This window comes from Xyrauchen texanus, chromosome 24 (assembly GCF_025860055.1).
Source record: "Xyrauchen texanus isolate HMW12.3.18 chromosome 24, RBS_HiC_50CHRs, whole genome shotgun sequence".
Classification (NCBI taxonomy): Eukaryota; Metazoa; Chordata; class Actinopteri; order Cypriniformes; family Catostomidae; genus Xyrauchen; species Xyrauchen texanus.
In genome coordinates this window covers 3380513-3402351 of record NC_068299.1, presented here as the reverse complement: position 1 = coordinate 3402351, position 21839 = coordinate 3380513, and the positions used below count along the sequence as shown (strand labels likewise).

Below are 21839 nucleotides of genomic sequence, written 5' to 3'. Positions count from 1 at the left end.
ATATTTAATTCTTTACATTTGAAAAACAAACAGATATTGGCGATTAGCCACTCAGATTTTGATTTTGACAAGTCCAGTGTTGCCAGAAAATATTCTGCCAGTGAGGCACTTTTGTTGCGCAATCTGGAAACCTTGCATGTGCAAGCTCTCTCTCTACTGCGAAAAGGCATCAGTTTTCTGAAAACACAAGCAATGCTGGAGTTTAGTGATGGGTTGACTCGTCCTTTTTAGTGTTCACATGAAACTTACGCCAATGAAGGTGATGCAAGTATTCAAATAATAAAAAAAAGTTTCACAGACTTTCAAAAATGATTAAGAGAACAATTAGAGGACATTTTTTGCCTTTCTTTAAAAAGAAGAGAACAAAAGGTAAGATATTGCTATGAGAAGTGTACGGTTACAGCACATATATGTTTTTTACTTGAACAATTTTCAGGGTATAGAATAACCTTTTACACTACTGTTTAAGCAGTGGTGTAAAAACTTCTGTTACTAGTTCAGTTAGAGTAGAAAAATGTGTGTGTGTGTGTGAGACATTTTTCATGACCATAACGTGAATTGTATTCACACAATTCATCATAAAACACAATAACAGAAGGTAGCAGGTGCATATTATTGCCATGTGTAAGGGTCAATGACGTGTTGCCCAGATCTATTAAATAAAAAAATACATTTAAAAATGCAATTTAAACAAAACATTTACTTGAATACACCTCTTCTATGATGAGCAAATTTTAAATGACTGAATCTGAGTCATATTGATATTTTTTCTGGGGCTTAAAGTAAAAAAATGTCATGTGGTATCTAGAAAAAAATAAGGCCAAAATAAGGCCAAAATATCCTCTACCCAAGTACATGAATGCATACACTTCTAGCCACGCAAGCTCGCTTTAGTGCAATGTTGTATTCCAAAATGACATTTATTCATAACACAATGCATGTATGCACTACATTCTCAACGTTGCCTCAAGGGGCACTATAGTGGATACCTACTATATTTATACCTACTCACTTGAATAATGACGCATCCAGTTTTGTGGTACATACTTTTGAAGGTAACTCTTTCACCCCTTGATTACTGAGGTTTATTACCACTACAGTTATGTTCAACCAGACCATGCATTGGCAATACACTGGCCAAGCGCTCCCGCCTGCGTCCATGTACTTGCATAAAGTATGTAAGAGCTATTATTACTCTATTAGTCTCATAGGGTGTTACACTAATGAATGTCTGGGTTTATGAATATACTTCATTGCCAATGCGGGGGATTGTTTTTTTAATATGTCCAGCTGTGAGCAAACTATGACCTCACCTCAGTCTACCGAACCCAGACACAAGGTGCTGCTTTTTCCAGTATAGATGCAAATGAAGAGGTTATCGAATCAAAAGAAAGCTACACTTTCTACGCCCCATGACTGCACAGTGTGTCTTGGCAAGTTAAAGGAATATTCCGGGTTCAATATAAGTTGAGCTAAATCGGCATAATTTGTTGCAAAATGTTGATAACCACAAAAATTTATTTGGACTTGAACCTCCTTTTCTTTAAAAAAATAAAAAATAGCAGAATTCAAGGTTACAGTGAGGCACTTACAATGGAAGTGAATGGGGGCCATTTTTGAACGTTAAAATCCTCACTGTTTCGAAAGTATAGACACAAGATATCAACAATGTGTGTGTTAACATGATTTTAGTGTGATAAAATCCCTTTACTAACCTTTCCTGTGTAAAGTTATAGCCAATTATTCAACTATGTTGCCATGGCAATGTAATGTAATGTGTAATGTCAATATAATGTCAATTAAACAACTTTATGCCTCAAATAATATATTTGTTTTAACAGAAGAATTAATTTACATAAGTGATTTTATAAGCTTCACATTTCTGCCTTTAAACCACCCAAAAATAGCCCCATTCACTTCCATTGTAAGTGCCTCACTATAACCTTGATCTTTGCTTTTTTTTTTTTTTTAAAAGAGGGACGATTCAAAATGATTTTTTGTGTAAATTAATATCATGCCACAAATGCTGTCGACTGAGCTTAGCTTGTATTGAACCCGGAATATTCCTTTAAGTGAACACATGCAGCCAGTCTTACTGAGTCGACTAAAAAATATAACTCCAAAATTGTAATGAATGATTTAATGAATACGGATGTAATGATTACAGATTAGAGTCTGATTAAGAAACATTCTACTCTCCGTGGTTTGCATTTTAACCTCTGGCTGCTTTTAATGTGGTTAAAGCACTGAAGACTGTACTTTATAACCATTTAGGGTAGGAAGCAATTTAAGGATTCAAATAAAATTTTCGTTTGGAAACTAAATAGTTTGATGTACTATGAAAAACTACAGTAACTTTCAGACCTTAACTATATTATATGCGAACTTATTTAAAAAAGGCTAATAAAATATATAAAAATGATATCACTCATTTAAAATGCTGCTCTCACCTATGTGTCCAGGTACGCGTTTCCCTCTAAAGCTCATGCAGACTGTGACGTTGAAGCAGTTGAGATGCTGAGGACCTTTGTGACACTGCGGTACTGTGATGTTGATAGAGACGGGCAGGAAGATAGAGACGTCAACTGATATAACTGGTCTGGATCTGTCACATATCAACAGAAAGGACAGGTCAATGGGTGTTTAATTAAATCACTCTAATTGTGAAATGTAAATACTGAGAATACAAGGTCTTGCCAGATTTAAAGTGCTCACCTCAGTAACACCACACTGTCAGCCATGAACGCCCCAATCGTTACATCTGAAATTGAAGAAAAAACATTTATTAGGAAGGACATAAATTATATTCATATCATCAGAAGTACAATTTAATAGAAAAAAAATCAATTTTAGTATAATAATTTTACATGCAAACTACTATAAATAAAATTCATCAAGCTCTATTTCTTGATGCTAATAAAAATGAAGCTGCCTTTGTTACTTTTTATGTCTTTAAGTTTGTTTAAAGGGCACCTATTATGCCCCTTTTCACAAGATGTCATTTAAATCTTTGGTGTCGCCAAAATGTGTCTGTGAAGTTTCAGCTCAAAACACCCTACAGATAATTTATTATACCATGTTGAAAATGCCAATTTTTGGGTGGGAACACAAACTAGCTGTTTTTGTGTGTGTGTTTTTAAATGCAAATGAGCTGGTGCTCCCCGCCCCATATCCAGAATAGGGCGGAGTTTTGACATCTCCGCTTCGGATAACTAGACATCATAACCAATATGACTGACAGTGAATATATAGTGATGTTCAGCCCTATATGTTTGAACCGGAGTCAGACACTGATGAGGGAGAGACTCTGAGAATTAACCAGGAAGTTTCCGAATGGTTATTAGATAAATTGATTTATTTGTTGTAGAGTTTTTTTTCAGCAGTTTTGCAACGATGGATGAGCAACACACACACACACAAATACTGTTACAACGTTCGCTATGTGCTATAACGAAACAACACACACAAACAAACATGTCCGTCAACAGTAGTGGGCGGGGCCTGTACAAACACACATTTATGTTCAAACACCATGTCAAATTGAATTTTGAATGTGTGAGCGTCCACTGTGGAATGCTGTACATAAAACGCTTGCTGGCCATAGTGTTATGAGTTCAGCCCAAGAGACAGAACGCGTCAAAAAGTGGTTACATTGATGGAACGTTCTCCATCATATAATTAATTTCCTGCATTCTTCTGTGGACGTTCAAAATTAAGAAAATGTGAGTGGTGCGTGCCTGTGCAAAACTTTCCGCTACGATTCTAGGGTCTTTCTTTGTTCTTCACTGGAAAGAGCATTGCTTTGTGGTTGCAAAGATGTTCTGAGTAGCTGTGATTATGTTGATTTTATTCTTCTGAATGGACATTGATAATATCTTCTTTATTTAATAATATATATACAGAATTGAGCAGGTCTATGTACCCTATAGGTTGGTAAAAGATTGCATGTTTTCCCTCTTTACAAATATAAGAAAGGCCAAGAGTGGTCTGGCACCTGCTGTGGTTCTCACTGTATGTGGGTGGTTTTGATGCTGTTAATTTGGAAAATTCTCAATGTTCATTTAAGTGGAAAAGCCAAGTGTCTAAAGTAAAGCCAAACCTGGATATCCATTCCCATCCATGTCCACATTGCCGGAAATTGACTGGCTGAACATTCGGAGGGTGGGGTTGATGTTTCGCCCAGACACTCTCTGTTTAGAATCAAGTTGACATGGAGCAATCAGCAGTATTCATTCAGTATCAGCAGCATTAAGGCAGTATTCATTACAACACAGTGAGGTAAATAGTTTGGGATGGAAGCAATTCAGTGCCTAAATAGCCAACCAAATCATTAAAGTCAACATAAAATGGTATTCGCTACCTGATATATCTGAATATTTTGCAATAAACTTAAAATGTATAGTTTCAGTACTCATAACCAACAACTTTAATTTTTTACATTCCTACATTTATTTATTTTTTCAATACGTATATGTTTTATATATTTGAACACAAATTAAGATTTTTAGAAGAATATTTAAGCTCTGTTGGTTCTCACAATGCAAGTGAAAAGGTACCAAATATTTGAAGCTCCAAAGCAAATAAGACTCCAGTGGTTAAATCCATGTCATCAGAAGTGATATGATAGGTATGTCACAAATGCAGAGAATGAGGCTCAGGACCCAAACGCACAGTGGAAAATTTATTTTAATAAAAACAAAAACAAACTAAAACTCCCACAAGGGGGAAAACAAACAAGTCCAGAGACCTGACAACAAACAAGTGGCAGAGGTAACTGAAGAGGGGCTGAGGCAGGCGAAACAGGGACCAGGACCAACCAGACCGAACAGGGATGGGAAACCAGACTGATAAGACACGAGCTAGACCGACTGGAACACGAGACCAACACCAACTGAACATAAAAGACGAACTGGAACCAGACAGCAAACACGAGGAGACTAAAATAGGGAGACAACTAAACAGGGTAACAAGACAGGGCAAGTGTGAATAATAATCTAATAATGGGCAAACAAGGAGGCGGGGTATGGCGTAAGACAGAGAGACATGTGGTGATACAAAAACAAAACAAAGCCACATGCTCTTTCAAGACAACAAAACACCCTAATGGCATGAGGCAATATACGCTCATGCCAATCTACAAACAAGACGAGGGAATGCCACGCATTCTCACAATAAACGAAACATGAGCGTACATCACGAGGCAAACGCCACATGATGCACGTAACAGTTGACAAAAACAAGACAGGACACCTGTGCGAGAGTTCAGCCACACACACACACACCCGACACCAAAGTGACCAAACCTCAGCACAACATAAGACAGCTTGCGACCCGGGCGCGCAACACGAGCGTGAGGCGCACCCTCGTTCGCGAGAGCCAGACAAACTATTGAGTGCATGCTGCCAAGATGACTTAAGCGTGATGAACCCACGTCAATAACAGACAGACAATGCACATGTGTCCGGATCCCGACACAGACCGAAACTGAACCAGACAGGAAGTCAGAATCCAGACACCGTGACTCCGGCATGAAACAAGATGGACCGAAGAGTGCACAGCAGGGAATGCGAACGAAACTACGTGCTCACACAAAGACAGTCAACGAAACACAAGACAGACATGGGACGATGATGTCACGGTTCTATCAGACCAAAACCCAAACTGACAGAGTGACAAGACCGTGATAAGGTGTGTGTGAGAAACAGATTAATATTTAAGTCCCATAAATATATCCCATAAATCTCCACTTTAACTTTCACATTCTTCTTTTGTTTTTGGCGATAAATTTTCTTCGGACATATCGCCAACTACTGGGCAGGGAGGAGAATTTATAGTAAAAAAGGACTTAAATATTGATCTGTTTCTCACCCAAATCTATCATGTCACATCTGAAGACATGGATTTAACCACTGGAGTCTTATAGATTACGTTTAACCTGCCTTTATGTGCTTTTTGGAGCTTCAAATATTTGGCCACCATTCACTTGCATTGCAGAAATATTCTTCTGAAAATCTTCTTTTGGGTTCTGCAGATGAAAGAAAGTCATGCACACCTGGGATGGTATTAGAGTGAGTAAATAATGAAAGAATACATTTTTTTTTGGTGAACAATGCCTTTACGTACATGGTCTTGTACCTTTGAGTTTTTGTCCGATTTTCAAATACTTTTTAGCTTTAAATTAAAGTTGGCAATGTTGTGATTTACCTCAGAGCTGGATGGTTTGGTTCATGGCTTAAAACACTTTTATGAAAGACTTTCTTAAAAAATCCCTACGGAAAAAAACCTGAAATAACTTCCGGAACCAAGTAGGATGAAAAATTGGGCGGGCACCGCTGTGCTCTTTTGATTAGATTGTGAAAAGAAGTATATAACAGGTGGATGAAAAGGAGGGGTTGACAATAAACTGTGCACAGTGAGACCAGTGAATAGGGTAGGTTTTCATTTCATGTTTACTTTAAATTGCATGAGGTTTTCAGTGAAACACGTGATGCACTATTGACCAAATCATTCAATGGTATTAATTTTAATATAGTCATCTTATTTCCAGAGAAAGCAAAAAAAATGCAGGTTTCCTGTATTCTATAGAAATGTTCTACAGAATACAGGAAACCTGCATTTTTTTTGTTCTACAGAATACTGTTCTACAATGTTCTACAGAATACTGTTGCAAGCTAACGATGTAATTTCACTCATAATGACAGAAAGGTGTTAATTACCATAGAGTACTTGTTAACTATTCCTGTGATGTCACCATGGTATATGTAGATGGCTCCTCCATAATCATCTTCTTTTGGGGCTCCAATCGCCACATCTGCAGAAGAAGGGGAGATCAAATGAGTCACAAAGAAAACTGCTAAAATAGGGATAAAGCTGAGTGCACACTGAATTATTTTTGTGTCGCCTGAGATAAATTCAGGGGACCTTTAAAGACGTCTTTCATCGTAGGACCCAGGAGGTTTGCTTAGTGTGATATGCTCACCGATGAATTAATTGTCTTGGCAATGAATCTTAGGCCACTCCCACACTAATCTGTTTAAATAATAAAACTCTGCTTTCAGTTTCTTAGTGTCATCATTTTCCAAAGTTTACAGTTATGGGGAGTATTTTTCAAAAGTCTCAGTTTCTGGTGGAGGAAAATGACGTTCCAGTGTGGATGAGAGGCGTAAACGTAGTGAAATCCGTGAGTTTTCAAATGAAACGTGGCTTCAGCAAATAAGTAATTGACGTTCTTAAGTTCTCTAGGATAAAAATTAGCAACATTAGCGCAATCACTTGTTTGGTTTGAGTGGAGTAATTTAAATTTTGCCTCTCAAAAAGGTTGTCAGAGTTGATGACGTTATACGGCCAGTCAGAGCTGTTCAGCCATGATGCCAGTGTGTAGGCAAACCTGGAAGGCTAATTAATTGTGAGTTTAAGGGAAATTACTTACATTTTGTTCTACAACATTTATATCACACAGTTATACCTCAATTATGGATTTTGAAGCCGTTGTGTCTTAAAAACACACTTTGAAAACCTGTCACTAAATAGGCCACAAATGCTGTAGATTGAGTTTAACTTGTAATGAACACAGAAATTACTTAAACCAAGATGTATTGCTGCATACACACTGCCAGCGACACCGCGCGAGACAGCAACACCATCCCATTCATTTTCAATGAGAGCTGGCCCGTTGGCGACCAGATGTGGGCATGTCCAGCGACGCAACAAAGTTGAGACAAGTTTAACTTTATTCAAATGAAGAGCGACAGCCAATATGAGAGAAGACGGCAGAGCTCACATGATTCTTCTCTCTCTCTTTGATGATCTCTGATTCCATTTATATTTAGTCTTTTCCCTCCAAAATGTTTGTTTTAAGCGGCAAGAAAACTGATTTGCTGTCAACAGCAATGGAATGGCATCCGTGAATGTCATTTATAAACGTTACTAGGCAACCAGTAGTCAGAACGCCCACTAACGACCTATCCGCCAGCCACTGGCGACATGCAGCGACAAAGTCGCTGGTATTGTGAACGCAGCTTATATCATACAGTCTGACATAAAATACAATTGTTGTATTTTTTTGATGTACAGTTGAGGCTTTACCAAAATCTCACCATGTCTTACAATCTGATAAACAACCATTTTAAGTGTGCGCCTGGATTAAGGGATACTGCAAAGGACCTGCGACTGGATCTGAACTAGTAGAAGTCCATTTGTGACTGTCTGAACACCAATAAATGCCTGTTTACTTTAAGCCCAGCAGTGTCGGTGTGATGCCCTGCTAAGTTCGGCGGGAAAATACTTACATTTTTTGTCATTTGCCTTTGCAAACACAACTAATAATATACAGTAGAGCTGCACAATCAATCAAATACATAATCAATTACAGCTGCCATAATTAAGTAATCATGAAAAGTGTAAATTTTGGCAGACCAATGGTCTACACATGATAGGTCAAAATTGTCCATTTAATTTTTAACATGTGTTTTTTCAGTGGTTGATCATTTTAACCAATTAGAGATATGTCCATTGCTTGCTACTGTGCATATTTTATTCATAATTTGAATAACAGCAATGATATGCTTCTAAGTGAGCCAATGTAAAGTTGACCATATAAGTAATTAGTCTTGATTTACTGATGCATAAAACAGCAATATAGTCATTTAGGAATGCAGTTCTCAGCTTGTTTTGGATGTGTAGCCAGCTTAAAGAATACGGCATGCAGTTGACCCACCCAAACTAAGTATTTAATGTAAATTCTATTAATCGAAATTAATCGCAATTACAATATCAAGGGAAATAATCGACAATTCTGATTTTTGTCATAATCGTGCAGTCATAATATAGCCAATTTATTTTCATTTTTTTGGATTAAGATTGATATTTATTTCTTAGGAGCTGCCAACCCTCTTGCTGTCCTACACTGGAAATGTTCACTTCCTGTTTTAATCTGGCACATATGTCTCCACTTATCAGATATTCTTTGGGCCATTCTTAATGAACTTCATCAGGTGTGTTTGTGTAGGGTCAGAGCAAAGGCTCTGATGTACAGGACATCCAGGTGTTGGGTTGCTTTCACTACTGGAATTCCTTACGATCTCATTCCCACATTAAAAGGAAGTTTTGGTCTGTTTATTTCAAGTGGAATTAAAGTTATTCAAGTTCTGTGATAGTTAGAAATCCCCAAACACTAACTGTGATGCTGCCTGGAGACTATGATTACAGAAAGCAAAGGCAACTTGTGGAAAAATAAAGCTTTAATCAGAAAATGCATCAAGCATGGTTTGAAACTCATTCGAGTTGGAAAGTCAAAAGTGAGGATATTAGTCACAGAGTCTGAAAGTGAAGTTCTGGACTTTTAAGCTACTTAATGTCAAAAAATCTGATATACAGAATGGCAATAAGTAAAACACATACACTGGCAGCCAAAAGTTTGGAATAAATGATGTACAGATTTTGCTGTTTCGGAAGGAACTTGGTACTATAATTCACCAAAGTGGCATTCAACAGATCAAAAGTATAGTCAGGACATTACTGATGTAAAAAACAGCACCATCACTATTTGAAAAAAGTAATTTTTGATCAAATCTAGACAGGCCCCATTTCCAGCAGCCATCACTCCAACACCTTATCCTTGAGTAATCATGCTAAATTGCTAATTTTGTACTAGAAAATCACTTGCCATTATATCATACACAAAAAAAAAAAAAAAAAAAAAAGTCACATAACATATTTGTACATACTGAATATGCAACATATATTTTAAAATACTACAAAAGAGCAATTTTTAGATATATATGACATATATGTTTTAAATCAGAATGAAATCTGAATATATATGCACAGTTTATATATACTACTATGCTGATCATTATATAGAAATATGGAAAATGAGTGTGTTTTCCAATATTTCTTAGAATTAAGTTATATTTATATATTCAGGATTTGCATTTATATATTAAAGATTTAGAAATTTACAAATATATTAAAGATTTAGAAATATGCATTAACTATATGCAGGATTTATAACTATATATTCAAATGTACAAATAAATATTTGGATATAAAACATATTCAGATTTACAACTATTTAGATTTATTGGTACATTATATATTCAGTATTATAAACATATATATTCAGATTTACAACTATAAATTCAGATTTGTAAGTATATACTGTATATTCAGATTTAAAATAATATGTTTGGGTTTACAACTATATATTCAAAAAGTATATAATTATCTCCTGTTTGACACAAATAATATATACAGGTATATATTTAATCAACATAAACAAATAATATGTGCAAACAAAATATTGTCATGTATCACATTTCTTTATGGGTGACTAAGAATATCTGACTGTAATTTTGAAACATTTACAAGGGGCTCATCAACTAGCAGACCAAAATTTATAAAATGTAACATTAAAATTGACATTTTCCTTGCAAGGAAAGAGTTGAAGAGCTCTGATGTACACAAGACTTCAGTGATCTTTTCATTTTAAATGTTGTAGAATTTTGATCTTAGAAACTCATCCATTGCATCATTTTCAATGTAAAACGACTCCAAATACTGACCTTGGTAACCGTCGTCATCAATGTCCCCAAGAGATGTGATGCACTCGCCAAAATGGGCATTGTAAGCATTGTTACCGTTCAATAACTTAACTTCCTCCATTACTCCCTGAACAAACAGGTGCAAAAACATTTGAAGTCAAATAGTTTTTTTAAATACAACATTTACCCTTAAATGAAAAGTAAGTATAGCAACTTCAGTGGCATTTAAGTATTTTTTTGGAAAGATATTGGTGTCCTTAACCATTAATTTATTTTTATAACATTGCATTTGAAGCAAAGTGAACTCACATTGCCCCTGCTGAGGTAAACAGAAACCTGGCCTTCATCCCGGACCTCGCTGTGCATGGGCGCTCCCACCAGCAAATCTGACAGTCCGTCTGCGTTTAGGTCAACTGCACACAATGAGGAGCCAAAGTAAGAGCCCATCTGAAACCAAGCCGAGCCGAGAGCAAACGGGTCAGGTTACAAAGCCATGCAAATCACTCCTCTGTGTCCAACAATTACATTATCTTATACAGTTCTAATGATTATTTCCTTTAGGAAAAAAGTCAAGCTATGACTGAGCTATGCAGCCTCAACAACCCTAACTGGAGTCTGCCTATAGTAGCTTTGTAGTGAAAACTGACTCTATTCACTCAGAAGTGTATGATCACTTAAAACACTAAACTACTTGGCTCTAATACAGATCTAATATAGGCAACAGTTTACAAAGATTCTAAAAGAATGTATAAAAGTCATTTAAATAAAAAACAGAATGTCCAAAAATTCTATTTCTGCCATTATTTACCCAAGTCGTTTCAAACTTGAGTGCCATGCCACTTTCAACAAAAATGACGAAACACAAGCACCAATGAAGTTGACATCACTGACATTAAATGTAGCACAAGACTTAATGCTGCATTTTTTAAGGTAAGCATCAAACAAACAAAAAACCTACTAAAAATGTAATCTCAGGAATGTTCCTCACACAAATCTATCTATGTAAGACGGATTCCACCTGGTAATAAAAAAATAAGACGTAATTCTGACTTTTTATTTCACGCTTTATTTATTAGTGACTTTATTTCTCGTCATTTCAACTTTATAACTCTTTATAACTTTATAAAATAACTTTGATAAATCATGTTAGTTGTCATAGTATTATACATACAGTATGTTTCATATTAATATTAATTGATTAATTTCTTTAGAAGTGAAACTTTTTTTAGCAAGGAAAAAATTACAGAGTGCGCCTATACATTTTAAACCTTCGTTTTTAGCTATTAACATCATCATTTTTCAAAGTATGCATTTTCAAAACACTCTGTTTTTGATGGAGGAAAACACCAATCGAAAATGAGGGTTTCAAATTAAAATGTAACCTGTTTGGACACAGCCTAAGGAGCTATGCTTGACTACAAAAAGCAGTAGAAATTATTATGTTTTATTATTTCAGTTTGTAAATAAATTGGACATTGTACCCACCATTTTCCCAGAGGCTTGAAAGGTCTTCACAAGAGATGTTCCCTCAATTCTGAAGATGTAAACCTATAAAATGGATGAAATAGTGGTTTTATTATGTCTAAGTGGCCAAGCAACAAAACCTGGTGTCAATGGTGCAACTTCTTAGTATTGCAATAAACTTGTTAGGGAACAAATTTACAAGCACCTACTTTTCCACCACCACTGTCTTGTGGTGCACCAGCCGCAATGTCTAAGGTAGTCAGGGAAGAAAAGTGACCAGCAGTCACTGCATATCCTAAAAATAACAGAAATCTGTTATAGGCTTAGGTGCAATATTGATGGTAATAACATGGAATATTGTAGTAGTTCTGTAGTGGTCTTAAACTAAAGCATGTATTACCAAGATAACTGTATCTCGGAGGACTCAGGTCATCTTGATTCAGGTTGTAGAGTGTGTTGGATGTCATGTTGAACACTTTAACTGTTCCGGTCCAGTAATAAGACCCGGGTGCACCCATAACAACCAGTTCCTAGAAATTGACATAAAACTCATGTGAGATCCATTCAAAAAGCCAAAAACGTTTCAACAGGCTTCTGCACATTTCCTCATCGCTGAAACAAATTTATACAAATTAAGTTTAGAATTCTAGGAAAAAAACAGGAGAGGCTCTGGTCAACCAAAAGCCACAAATGAGCTGAAATGCATGCTGTTGTTCTCTGCTTTGATCACTCAATGGAAGCTGAGAAAGACACTGAAAGAGGACTTTGATCTGTTTTAATTGCTCCACAACATCACTCTACAAAAAAGGCATTTTGTTTTACATGACTGCAGTAATTGAAAATATATCTTGTTTTTTTCTCCCCAGTTTGGATTACCAATGTGCTCTAAGTCCTCGCGGAGGACGAATCACAGTTGCCTCCGCGTCTGAGGCCGTCAACCCGCGCATCTTATCACGTGGCTTGTTGAGTGCGTTACCGCGGAAACGTAGCATGTGTGGAGACATCACGCCATCCACAGCGGCATCCACGCACAACTCACCACTCGCCCCATTGAGAGTGAGATCCACATTATAGCGACCACGAGTAGGTTACCTCATGTGACTCTACCCTCCCTAGCAACCAGGCCAATTTGGTTGCTTAGGAAACCTGGCTAGAGTCACTCAGCATGCCCTGAATTCGAACTTGTGACTCCAGGGGTGGTTGTCAGTGTCTTTGCTCACTGAGGTACCCAGGCCCCAAAATATATAATTTTTTAAGATCCCCATTTATCTTGACTGGAGCTCAAACGGTGTGGGTCGAGTTATGCACGAAAGTTTAATGCTGTTTAGGGTTTGTTCAGATCCCTAACCCTGAATATGAGAAATAGTCAAAGTAAAATTTGCCTTAGCAAGTACTACTACAAAAAAGTTTAGTTAGAATTATTTAGCTCAGAATCTTTTGTGGTTTCTTTTTGCCGTCCCGATACAAATAATAATAATAAAAAAACTAGACGTATGGAATATCCCTTGAATGATGAAGGAAACAGGGCTCTTATGTAGTTGGTTTGAGTTCTATCAAGCCACAAATGGACGTCTCTCACTACTTTTTCCATTGACAAGGCCAGACTGCTAAAACCACACAAATGCTATTGGACTCGGTCAGTACTGCCAAACACGTAAAACACCACCTCCAGCCGAGCTATTAGCGTACAGTCAAGGAGTGTCAGAGTTTTTTTTAACATCTGTTTTAGATGCTTTGGGTCATGATGTCTTAAGATGTTCTTCCAAATGATAAGTTGCCATTACGACCCAAACTACAAAGCAGCTGTAGAGCAGATGCACCACCATGGAAGAGATGTGATGAATTCCATTCTGCCATTCACACTGATTTAAGCTTTAAAGGAACAAGATAACTCCAATAATGTTCCAATGATGTCTGGTGAAGGGCTATTTAGAAGTTCAGCAGCAAGATCCTTTCAATGCATGTTGAGGTTAAAAGATGGTTTGACTTGTTCTGTGTGACGTGTGTCAAAAAAATAAAAGATCCACACAATCCATTTGGCATTGAATAATGTCTCTTTTAATACCATTTTTGCTCTTTACAGTTTGTTGTTGATCAAAAACAACAACAAGAAACATTCAATTCTGATCACACATAGCATGGATATGGAAAAGAAGCATTGCGACTTCACTCTGTGAGACGCTCACTGAACTGCCACTATTCTTAAAGAGACAGTACCATTTAAGCACTTGTTCTGATATCAATGTAAATACATGTAAATAGCACAGTTATACAAGTATATGGATTGCATGGAATTTGTACATTTTTAAAAGCAAAAATGTGACCAAAATGATGAAAAACTACTGATAAAATGAGTAAAATTTATATTTTAATAATGTACAAAATTAGAAGGTCCTTGTATATATATAAAAGCATTAGCTTAGAGATAATTTCTTTCCTATGTATGCAAAATTAGAATCAAATCGAGAGCTTGTGAATCAGAATCGAATCAAGGAAATCTTTATCAATATACAGCCCTAGTCTGATGCCTTTAACACCTTATAATCAGAGCTGTCAAAATAAACACGTTAACATGTGATTAATTTAAAAAGTTTAATGCTCTAAATTTTCTTAATCGCGATAAGCCAGTATAAACACTGGTCGGAAGGGCGTAACCTTTGCAATGTGTCTGCCTGGAGTCATTACCTACACAAACACACACAACAACACTTCCGTATCAGTGATAAAATGAAGAAAAGGAGCTCTAAACACTATTTGTTGTACAAAACAAACCCAGATAGGACTTGTGATAGAAATCATGTATTTTTAAGCCCAAGTAAGGCACATTTTAACTACCACAGAAATTGTCAAGTCTTAACTATCACCAAAATGTAGAATGAGACCTTTTTGTCTGCAAGCACTTTTCATGTGGAGTTCAAAGCTGCGCTTCACTCTGATGCCCTGACGGGAATCATGATTGCGGTTTCTCCATTGCTGTAACAAAGCAAATAGCCACAGTCTACCCATCGATTAAAATTGTGAAGAAAGAGACTTTAAGAGATTTAAAGCCCACTGCAATTAATATCAATTAGTAAACCTCCCACTTAGACTTTGGGAAACGTTTAGTGTTACTTAAATTGGTGCTATTTTAGTTAATTTCTACTTCTATACTGTGGAGGGCTTTGTTTGGAAAATGTTTAATAATGCATTATATTGCTACATATTGTTTTGTTTTCTTTCCTAAGATGGAATAAATAATGCATTTTGACAGGAAAATAAGTATATTTTGAGTCAAATATCAGCACTTTCAAAATATGCGTTTAATCACGGTCAAGTACAAAACTTTATGTGATTAATTGCAACTGACTTGCACTATTTATAATGTTTTCTAGGTAGGTAGCTCACTAGGTTTTGAAATAAAGCTTTTTTCTCTTCTTACCTAATACTTAAGGCATCTGCCAAATCACATAATACATTTTTGGCTGTTTGTTCAACTTATCTCACAGACATTATGCGAATTCCTCTGCCATTTCTTGAAACACAGATTCTGATATATAAATTATAATCCCCTAATAATAAGAACATCCAGGGAGTTTAAGTTTCCAACCATATATTGCTGTTCTTTAAAGGTGAAATGTGTCATTTCTGTGCCACTAGCATCACCAAATGCAGCTAAATAATATCTAATAAGATCATAAATGATCTCCCATTGTTTGAATTAAACATATACGGTGCGTTCAAGTCATGTCTGAATTACCGTAATTACAAGATTTTGACTTGTAAAAACCATTCATGTTCAAATTCAGGAACCAATATAGCAGATGACTTAACAATTAAAGGTAGTTAACAATATTTTTGTTACATTTGCCATAAGATTACCTGAAGTTCTTTCTTTAATATTATAAATTCGAATGAACAAATAGAGATTAATTAATTATTTAATATAGTGACTAAAGCGGGGCCTGGGCAGCTCAGCGAGTATTGACGCAGACTACCACCACTGAAGTCGTGATTTCGAATCCAGGGTGTGCTGAGAGACTCCAGCCAGGACTCCTATGCAACCAAATTGGCCCGGTTGCTAGGGAGGGTAGAGACACATGGGTCATCCTCCTCGTGTTCGCTATAATGTGGTTCTCGCTCACAGTGGGGTTGTATGTGGATTCCGCGGAGAACAGCGTGAAGCCTCCACACGCGCTACGTCTCCACGGTAACACGCTCATCTAGCCACGTGATAAGATACACTGGTTGACGGTCTCAGGCTCATACTCCGCCACCCGGATTGAGGCGAGTCACTATGCCACCACAAGGACTTAGAGGGCATTGGGAATTGGCATTCCAAATTGGGGAGAAAAATAAATAGTGATTTAGAAATAGTGAACAAAGCAGTTTTGCTTATGATCAATGTTATAGAAACCAATAATTAGTCAGTTTGAGAACACGAATAGCTCCGTGTTGAATCTCTCGATTGTAATCTCGTACTACAGTAATTCTTACAGGATGTGAACACAGCAGTATTCCTGCCTCAGACTCATCCCATTGAGACAATGTTGCTGGGAAATCAACCTACATAACTACCTACAATTGTCTCTGCATATTACGCTGTCACAGGAGAAAGTATTTTAAAATTGAAAAAATTACACACTTCTCCTTTAACAAACACGAAGTGAAAAGAGTTAGATGGTGATCTAGTAATAAAATTGATGTTTGTTATTGGGCATAACATCAGCCTGTGCACCGATGTCTGTTCCAAAAACTTCTTAAACAGCAGCTGACCAAAGCTTTGACTGCACATAAATGCTTTGGTTGGCTGCACTTTATACTAAAAACACTGAAAGGGTCAAATGGCTAATATGAAAGGCATGTGGACAAACAACTTTCAGCTTTCATGTTGTGCAAATGTGTATATCGCACACAAACAGTTTGACTTCTATTCAACTTTTTGCAGAGATCTGTTGAACAGTGGCTGTGAACATAAACCAATAGGCCACTATAACTAATGAAACGTTCCACTTAAAGGAATAGTTCACCACAAATCTGTCATAATTCATATATATAATTATACGACTTTCTTTCTTCTTGGAATACATAAGGCATTGAACTGCTCTTTTCCATACAATGAAAGTATTTAGTGTGCAGGGGATGTCTAGATCCAAAAATGAACCATACAAGTAGTCCATACGGCATCAGAAGACTTGGAATGTAGTGTACAATTCATATGGACTACATTTATTATGCTTTTTTTGGACTTTGATAGCCACAAAAACAAACTACATTTCTCATTTTGTGTTCCAAGGAAGAAAGAACAGCATACGATATGAGGGTGAGCAAATTATGATGGATTTTTTTGGTTAGACAAGCACATATTTCTCTCCTGTGTACTATAGTAACAGGAAGTTGTGGATAGACCTATTAAAAAAACTGTTTTTTGGAAATTAAACACACTAGAAAGAAAGACTGTATAACCTTTAAGAGTAGCACTGTAAATGGTAAACGGGGCGGCTGTGGCTCAGGTGGTAGAGCGGGTTGTACACTAATTGCAGGGTTGGCGGTTCGATTCCTGGCACACATGACTCCACATGCCGAAGTATCCTTGGGCAATACACTGAATCCCATGTTGCTCCCAATGGCAGGCTAGCGCCTTGCATGGCAGCATTGCCGTCATTGGTGTGTGAATAGGTGAATGTGACGCAGTGTAAAGCGCTTTGAATACCGCTAAGGTTAAAAAGGTGCTATATAATTGCAGACCATTTACCATGGTGAGTTGAGCATGGATGCCTCGGTGGATGGTGTGAAGCCTCCGTGGCGACGTGCTCAACAAGTCACGTGATAAGATGTGCGGGTTGACGATCTCAGACATGCAGCCACCCTGATTGAGGCGAATCGCTACGTGACCACGAGGACTTAAAACGCACATTGGGAATTGGGCATTCCAAAACTTACAAAACTCCAATTTTGATTTCATAGTGTCTTATCAATATGTAATCAAAGCACATATTTAACATTCAAGAGCACCACACATGTAAAACACATAAAAAGCTCATACTTCTACTGACCTCCGTGAAAACGCCTGCGATCCCGGCTTGGCACGAGCCATGTTCTTCACCATAGGTCTTCTTATAGTCTGTAAGAGTGAGGAGGGGGAGAGAGAGACACACAGAGAGAGAAAAAAAAACAACAGACCACAAATGATTTCGCTGTGAGACTGAGCCAGAATTTACTGGAGTTCATCTGACATTCCATGTGGAGCTAGTCAAAATCCCAACTCCATCATAAAGGAATCAGGGGACCGCGAGACAGACTGTGAACGACAGAGCAGCAGCGCTTTCAACAAAAGCTCACACTCAGAAGGGTTTGGAGAGGGAGGATTGCTGTGCTCTCTGGTTACAAAAAATATTAGGCTTGGATGAGGCTGGCCCGCTTGGCCCGGAAACAATCTAGACCGTAGTCGGGAAAGAAAAACGGAAGGAAATTTATGGCTGCCATTGGCTGGTTGAATAACTTGTGAGCTGAAAAGAGACAAATTCTAAATAGAATTAATGGTTTAATAAATATCTTTAGAAGTGATATGATAAGTGTGGGTGAGAGACACATCAATATTTACATCCTTTTTTACTATAAATTCTTCTCCCTGACCAGTAGGTGGCGATATGCACAAAGAATGTGAATTGCCAAAAACAAAAGAAGGTGAAAGTGAAGATGGTAAGATTGATGCTAAAAAAGGACTTAAGCATTGATCTGTTTCTCACCCACACCTATCATTTTGCTTCTGAAGATATAGATTTAATCACTGGATTCTTACTTATATGCTGCCTGTATGTGCTTTTGGAGCTTCAAAATTTTGGTGCCCATTCACGTGCATTGTGAGGACCAACAGAGCTGAGATATTTTTCAAAAATATTTTGTTTGTGTTCAGCAGAAGAAAGAAAGTCATAAACATTTTGGATGGCATTAGGGTGAGTAAATGATGAGAGTATTTTCATTTTGGGCGAACTATCCCTTTAAAGTAGAGCTGCAATGGTACAAAAAAATTCATGATTCGGTAGGTACCTCGTTTTTGGGGTCACGGTTCGGTACGGATTCGGTACAGCAGAGAAAACACAGAATGAAAAATAAAAATTGCATTTTGTATTTTATTTAGTACCACCCTGAAGAAGCTATTTGACATAACAGTCATCGTATACTATATACTGTATTTCACAAGACAAAATAGTAATTGAATTTACACAAATGATCCCGTTCAAAAGTTTACATTCCCTTGGTTCTTAATATGGTGTGTGTTGCTTTCTTGATGATCAATGACTGTTTGTGTAATTATTGAGTCTCTGCTTTGTCCTGAGCAGTGATGCTGCACACCTTTCTTAAGAAAAATCCCCAAACTACTGCACATTCTTTGGTTTCCCAGTATCTTCTGCACATTTGAGTTCTTCCCAACCAAGGGGATGCAAACTTTTGAACAGGATCATTTGCGTATATTAGAGTACATTTTGTGATATGTAGCTTAAAAAGGGCAGTACAACATAACAATATGATCTTTTATATCTTATATTTGTATACATTCTGAAAGGGGTGTGAAAACATGTAAAACAAAAGGGGTATCCAAATTCTGCACTTAACTGTATATATAGTTTGTGAAAATGTATATCTTATTTTAGATTCGTTTTTGTAGATTTAACCACATTTAAGCTTTTTTTTAGTGTACAAATGAAATATAGCCTACATATGATGTCATATTGCATGTGTAATTATGAAATGACTTGTCCTGTCAGGTACACATTTTAACACAAAATTCACAACACTGTAACCTACACTATAAAAAATGTCTGTAATTTTAACAGTAAAAGACTGTAGTGAAAACGCTACAGAAAAAAGACGTTAATTGATTAATGAATATTAACTGTGAAATATACAGTAAAATTTTTTTATATATATATCTCAAGACAATACTGTAGTATTTACAATAAAATGTTGTTGTTTTTTAGATGTAAAATCTATGATTTTCCTGTATAATTAATCATAAAAATTTACAATATGTTTAACAAAAGAGTACATGTACTTTTACAGTAAATTATTGTTAAAATTACAGTAAAAACAATAATCGGAAAAGTTTACTGTATCTCAGCAATGTCATTTTTTTGGACATGTACCATGGTAATAACATGAAGTACCTTGGAATGCCACGTAAATACTATGGTTAATTAATATGCAAATCATTCAGTATATGGATGATTAGTGCTCTGGTTTTACTCATTAAGGGATCCACTAAAGTCATCCTTGTGGTCTAAATGTTTCTCTTCAAGTATTGTTTGGTCAATTATGGCTTGATGTACATTGTGACATTTTCACAAAAAAACATTTGTCTTAAGATGGTTATTTATATCTTTACAGTGTCAATACAAAATACACTTTTTAGACTTCCAAATATTCCTTTTGCAAATAGAATAGAATAGAAGAACAGGGAGCCTTGCAACAGATGGCATGGAAATTGCAGAAGCAATTGTGGCAAATTCAAGTTTTTGAAGACATTCTCACTGTGCCTAAAACTTTTGCACAGTATTGTATATTTCCTCCGCATAACATTAAATGTGTCCTCCAAACTCTCAGGTGCTGCACACTGCCAGGACAGCTCATATTTCTCTCCACTAGAGATTGGAAGTGTGCTGCTGCTTTCAGCTCTGATGGTGCCAGGCCTTTGATGCCAGACAACATCAGTCTGAGGCTTTGGAGGATGATCAGGGCTTCATTAATTATTGTGAAGCCTGTTTAGAATGTGTGCACTATAAACAGTGTTATTTTCCAATGTTGTTATGGAGATTCAAGACTTGGACCGATGCCATCAACACTGTGGCCTGCTTCAGTCGAGTTTTTGTAATCGGGTTTTCTAATGATGCTGACAATAATTGTGACCAGAACTACTCGTAAAATTGCTGATGAAACATACATGGATGTAGATAAATTTTATCATACACCCAACAAGATTCGACATGCAATGCAAAATACCATCAAATATCTACCTGAACTGTCAGTAACTCTACAGTTGCAATCGAAATTATTCAACCCCCCTGACCAGCAATACATTCTGGTGATGTGAATTAAAACACATCAACTAAAACCTCAGTAAACAGTCAAAGTACGTTTTAATGCACATTTGAGAACTAAGAGTTCAGTTTACCCACATTTTAAAATAAAATATAACTAATTCTCTCCACAAATGTCTTGTCAAAAATATTCAACCCCCAAATTCAATCATTTGTGGAGCATCCTTTATCCTAAATAACATCAAATAAATGTTTCAGGTAAGTGTTCTCAGGCTTCAGACACCTCTCAATTGTAATTTTTACACATTTCTCATGAGCAAAAGCTTCCAGCTCATTGACATTCTTTGGTTTCTGAGCTGTCACTGCTTCCTTCAAATCCCAACAAAGGTTTGCAATGGGATTTGGACTGAAAGGGCCATTCAAGGACATTCCACGACCCATCCCTGAACCAGATTTTGGACAACTTGTATGTATCCTTGGTGTTATGTGCTGGAAAGTCCAGTGATCACCAAGCTTCAATTTACACACTGAAGACATAACATTTTTCATGCCAAATTGGCTGGATACTTGAAAGAATCCATGGCGTCATTCACATAGTCAGGAAAGCTGTTTCCTGCAGCCGCAAAACACCCCAATAACAGGACTGACCCACCTCCATGCTTGACAGTGGGGATGGTGTCGTTCTTGTCATCACATCGCATTTCTTACTCCAGACGTACTGCTGACCCATGGTCTAAATCCCATTTTCAGTTTAGTGTCATACGTCTATAAAACCTTCTTCCAGGACTCCACAGGTCTTTTCTAATTACTTCTTGAATAT

General features: G+C 36.8%; 1 protein-coding gene across 2 annotated transcripts in view; it reads right to left on the bottom strand.

Moving 5' to 3' along the window:
• LOC127617575 (integrin alpha-9-like) overlaps window positions 1-21839 on the bottom strand; it is a 116595-nt gene that overhangs the window by 67036 nt on the left and 27720 nt on the right. For both annotated transcript variants that reach the window (XM_052089554.1, XM_052089555.1), the window contains exons 5-14: window positions 18038-18105; window positions 12406-12535; window positions 12215-12300; window positions 12027-12089; window positions 10851-10988; window positions 10563-10668; window positions 6717-6811; window positions 4100-4190; window positions 2716-2761; window positions 2451-2605 (exon numbers count right to left, since the gene is read on the bottom strand). In XM_052089554.1, coding sequence (XP_051945514.1) covers window positions 2451-2605; window positions 2716-2761; window positions 4100-4190; window positions 6717-6811; window positions 10563-10668; window positions 10851-10988; window positions 12027-12089; window positions 12215-12300; window positions 12406-12535; window positions 18038-18105 — 978 coding nt within the window. The remainder of the gene's footprint in view (window positions 1-2450; window positions 2606-2715; window positions 2762-4099; window positions 4191-6716; window positions 6812-10562; window positions 10669-10850; window positions 10989-12026; window positions 12090-12214; window positions 12301-12405; window positions 12536-18037; window positions 18106-21839) is intronic.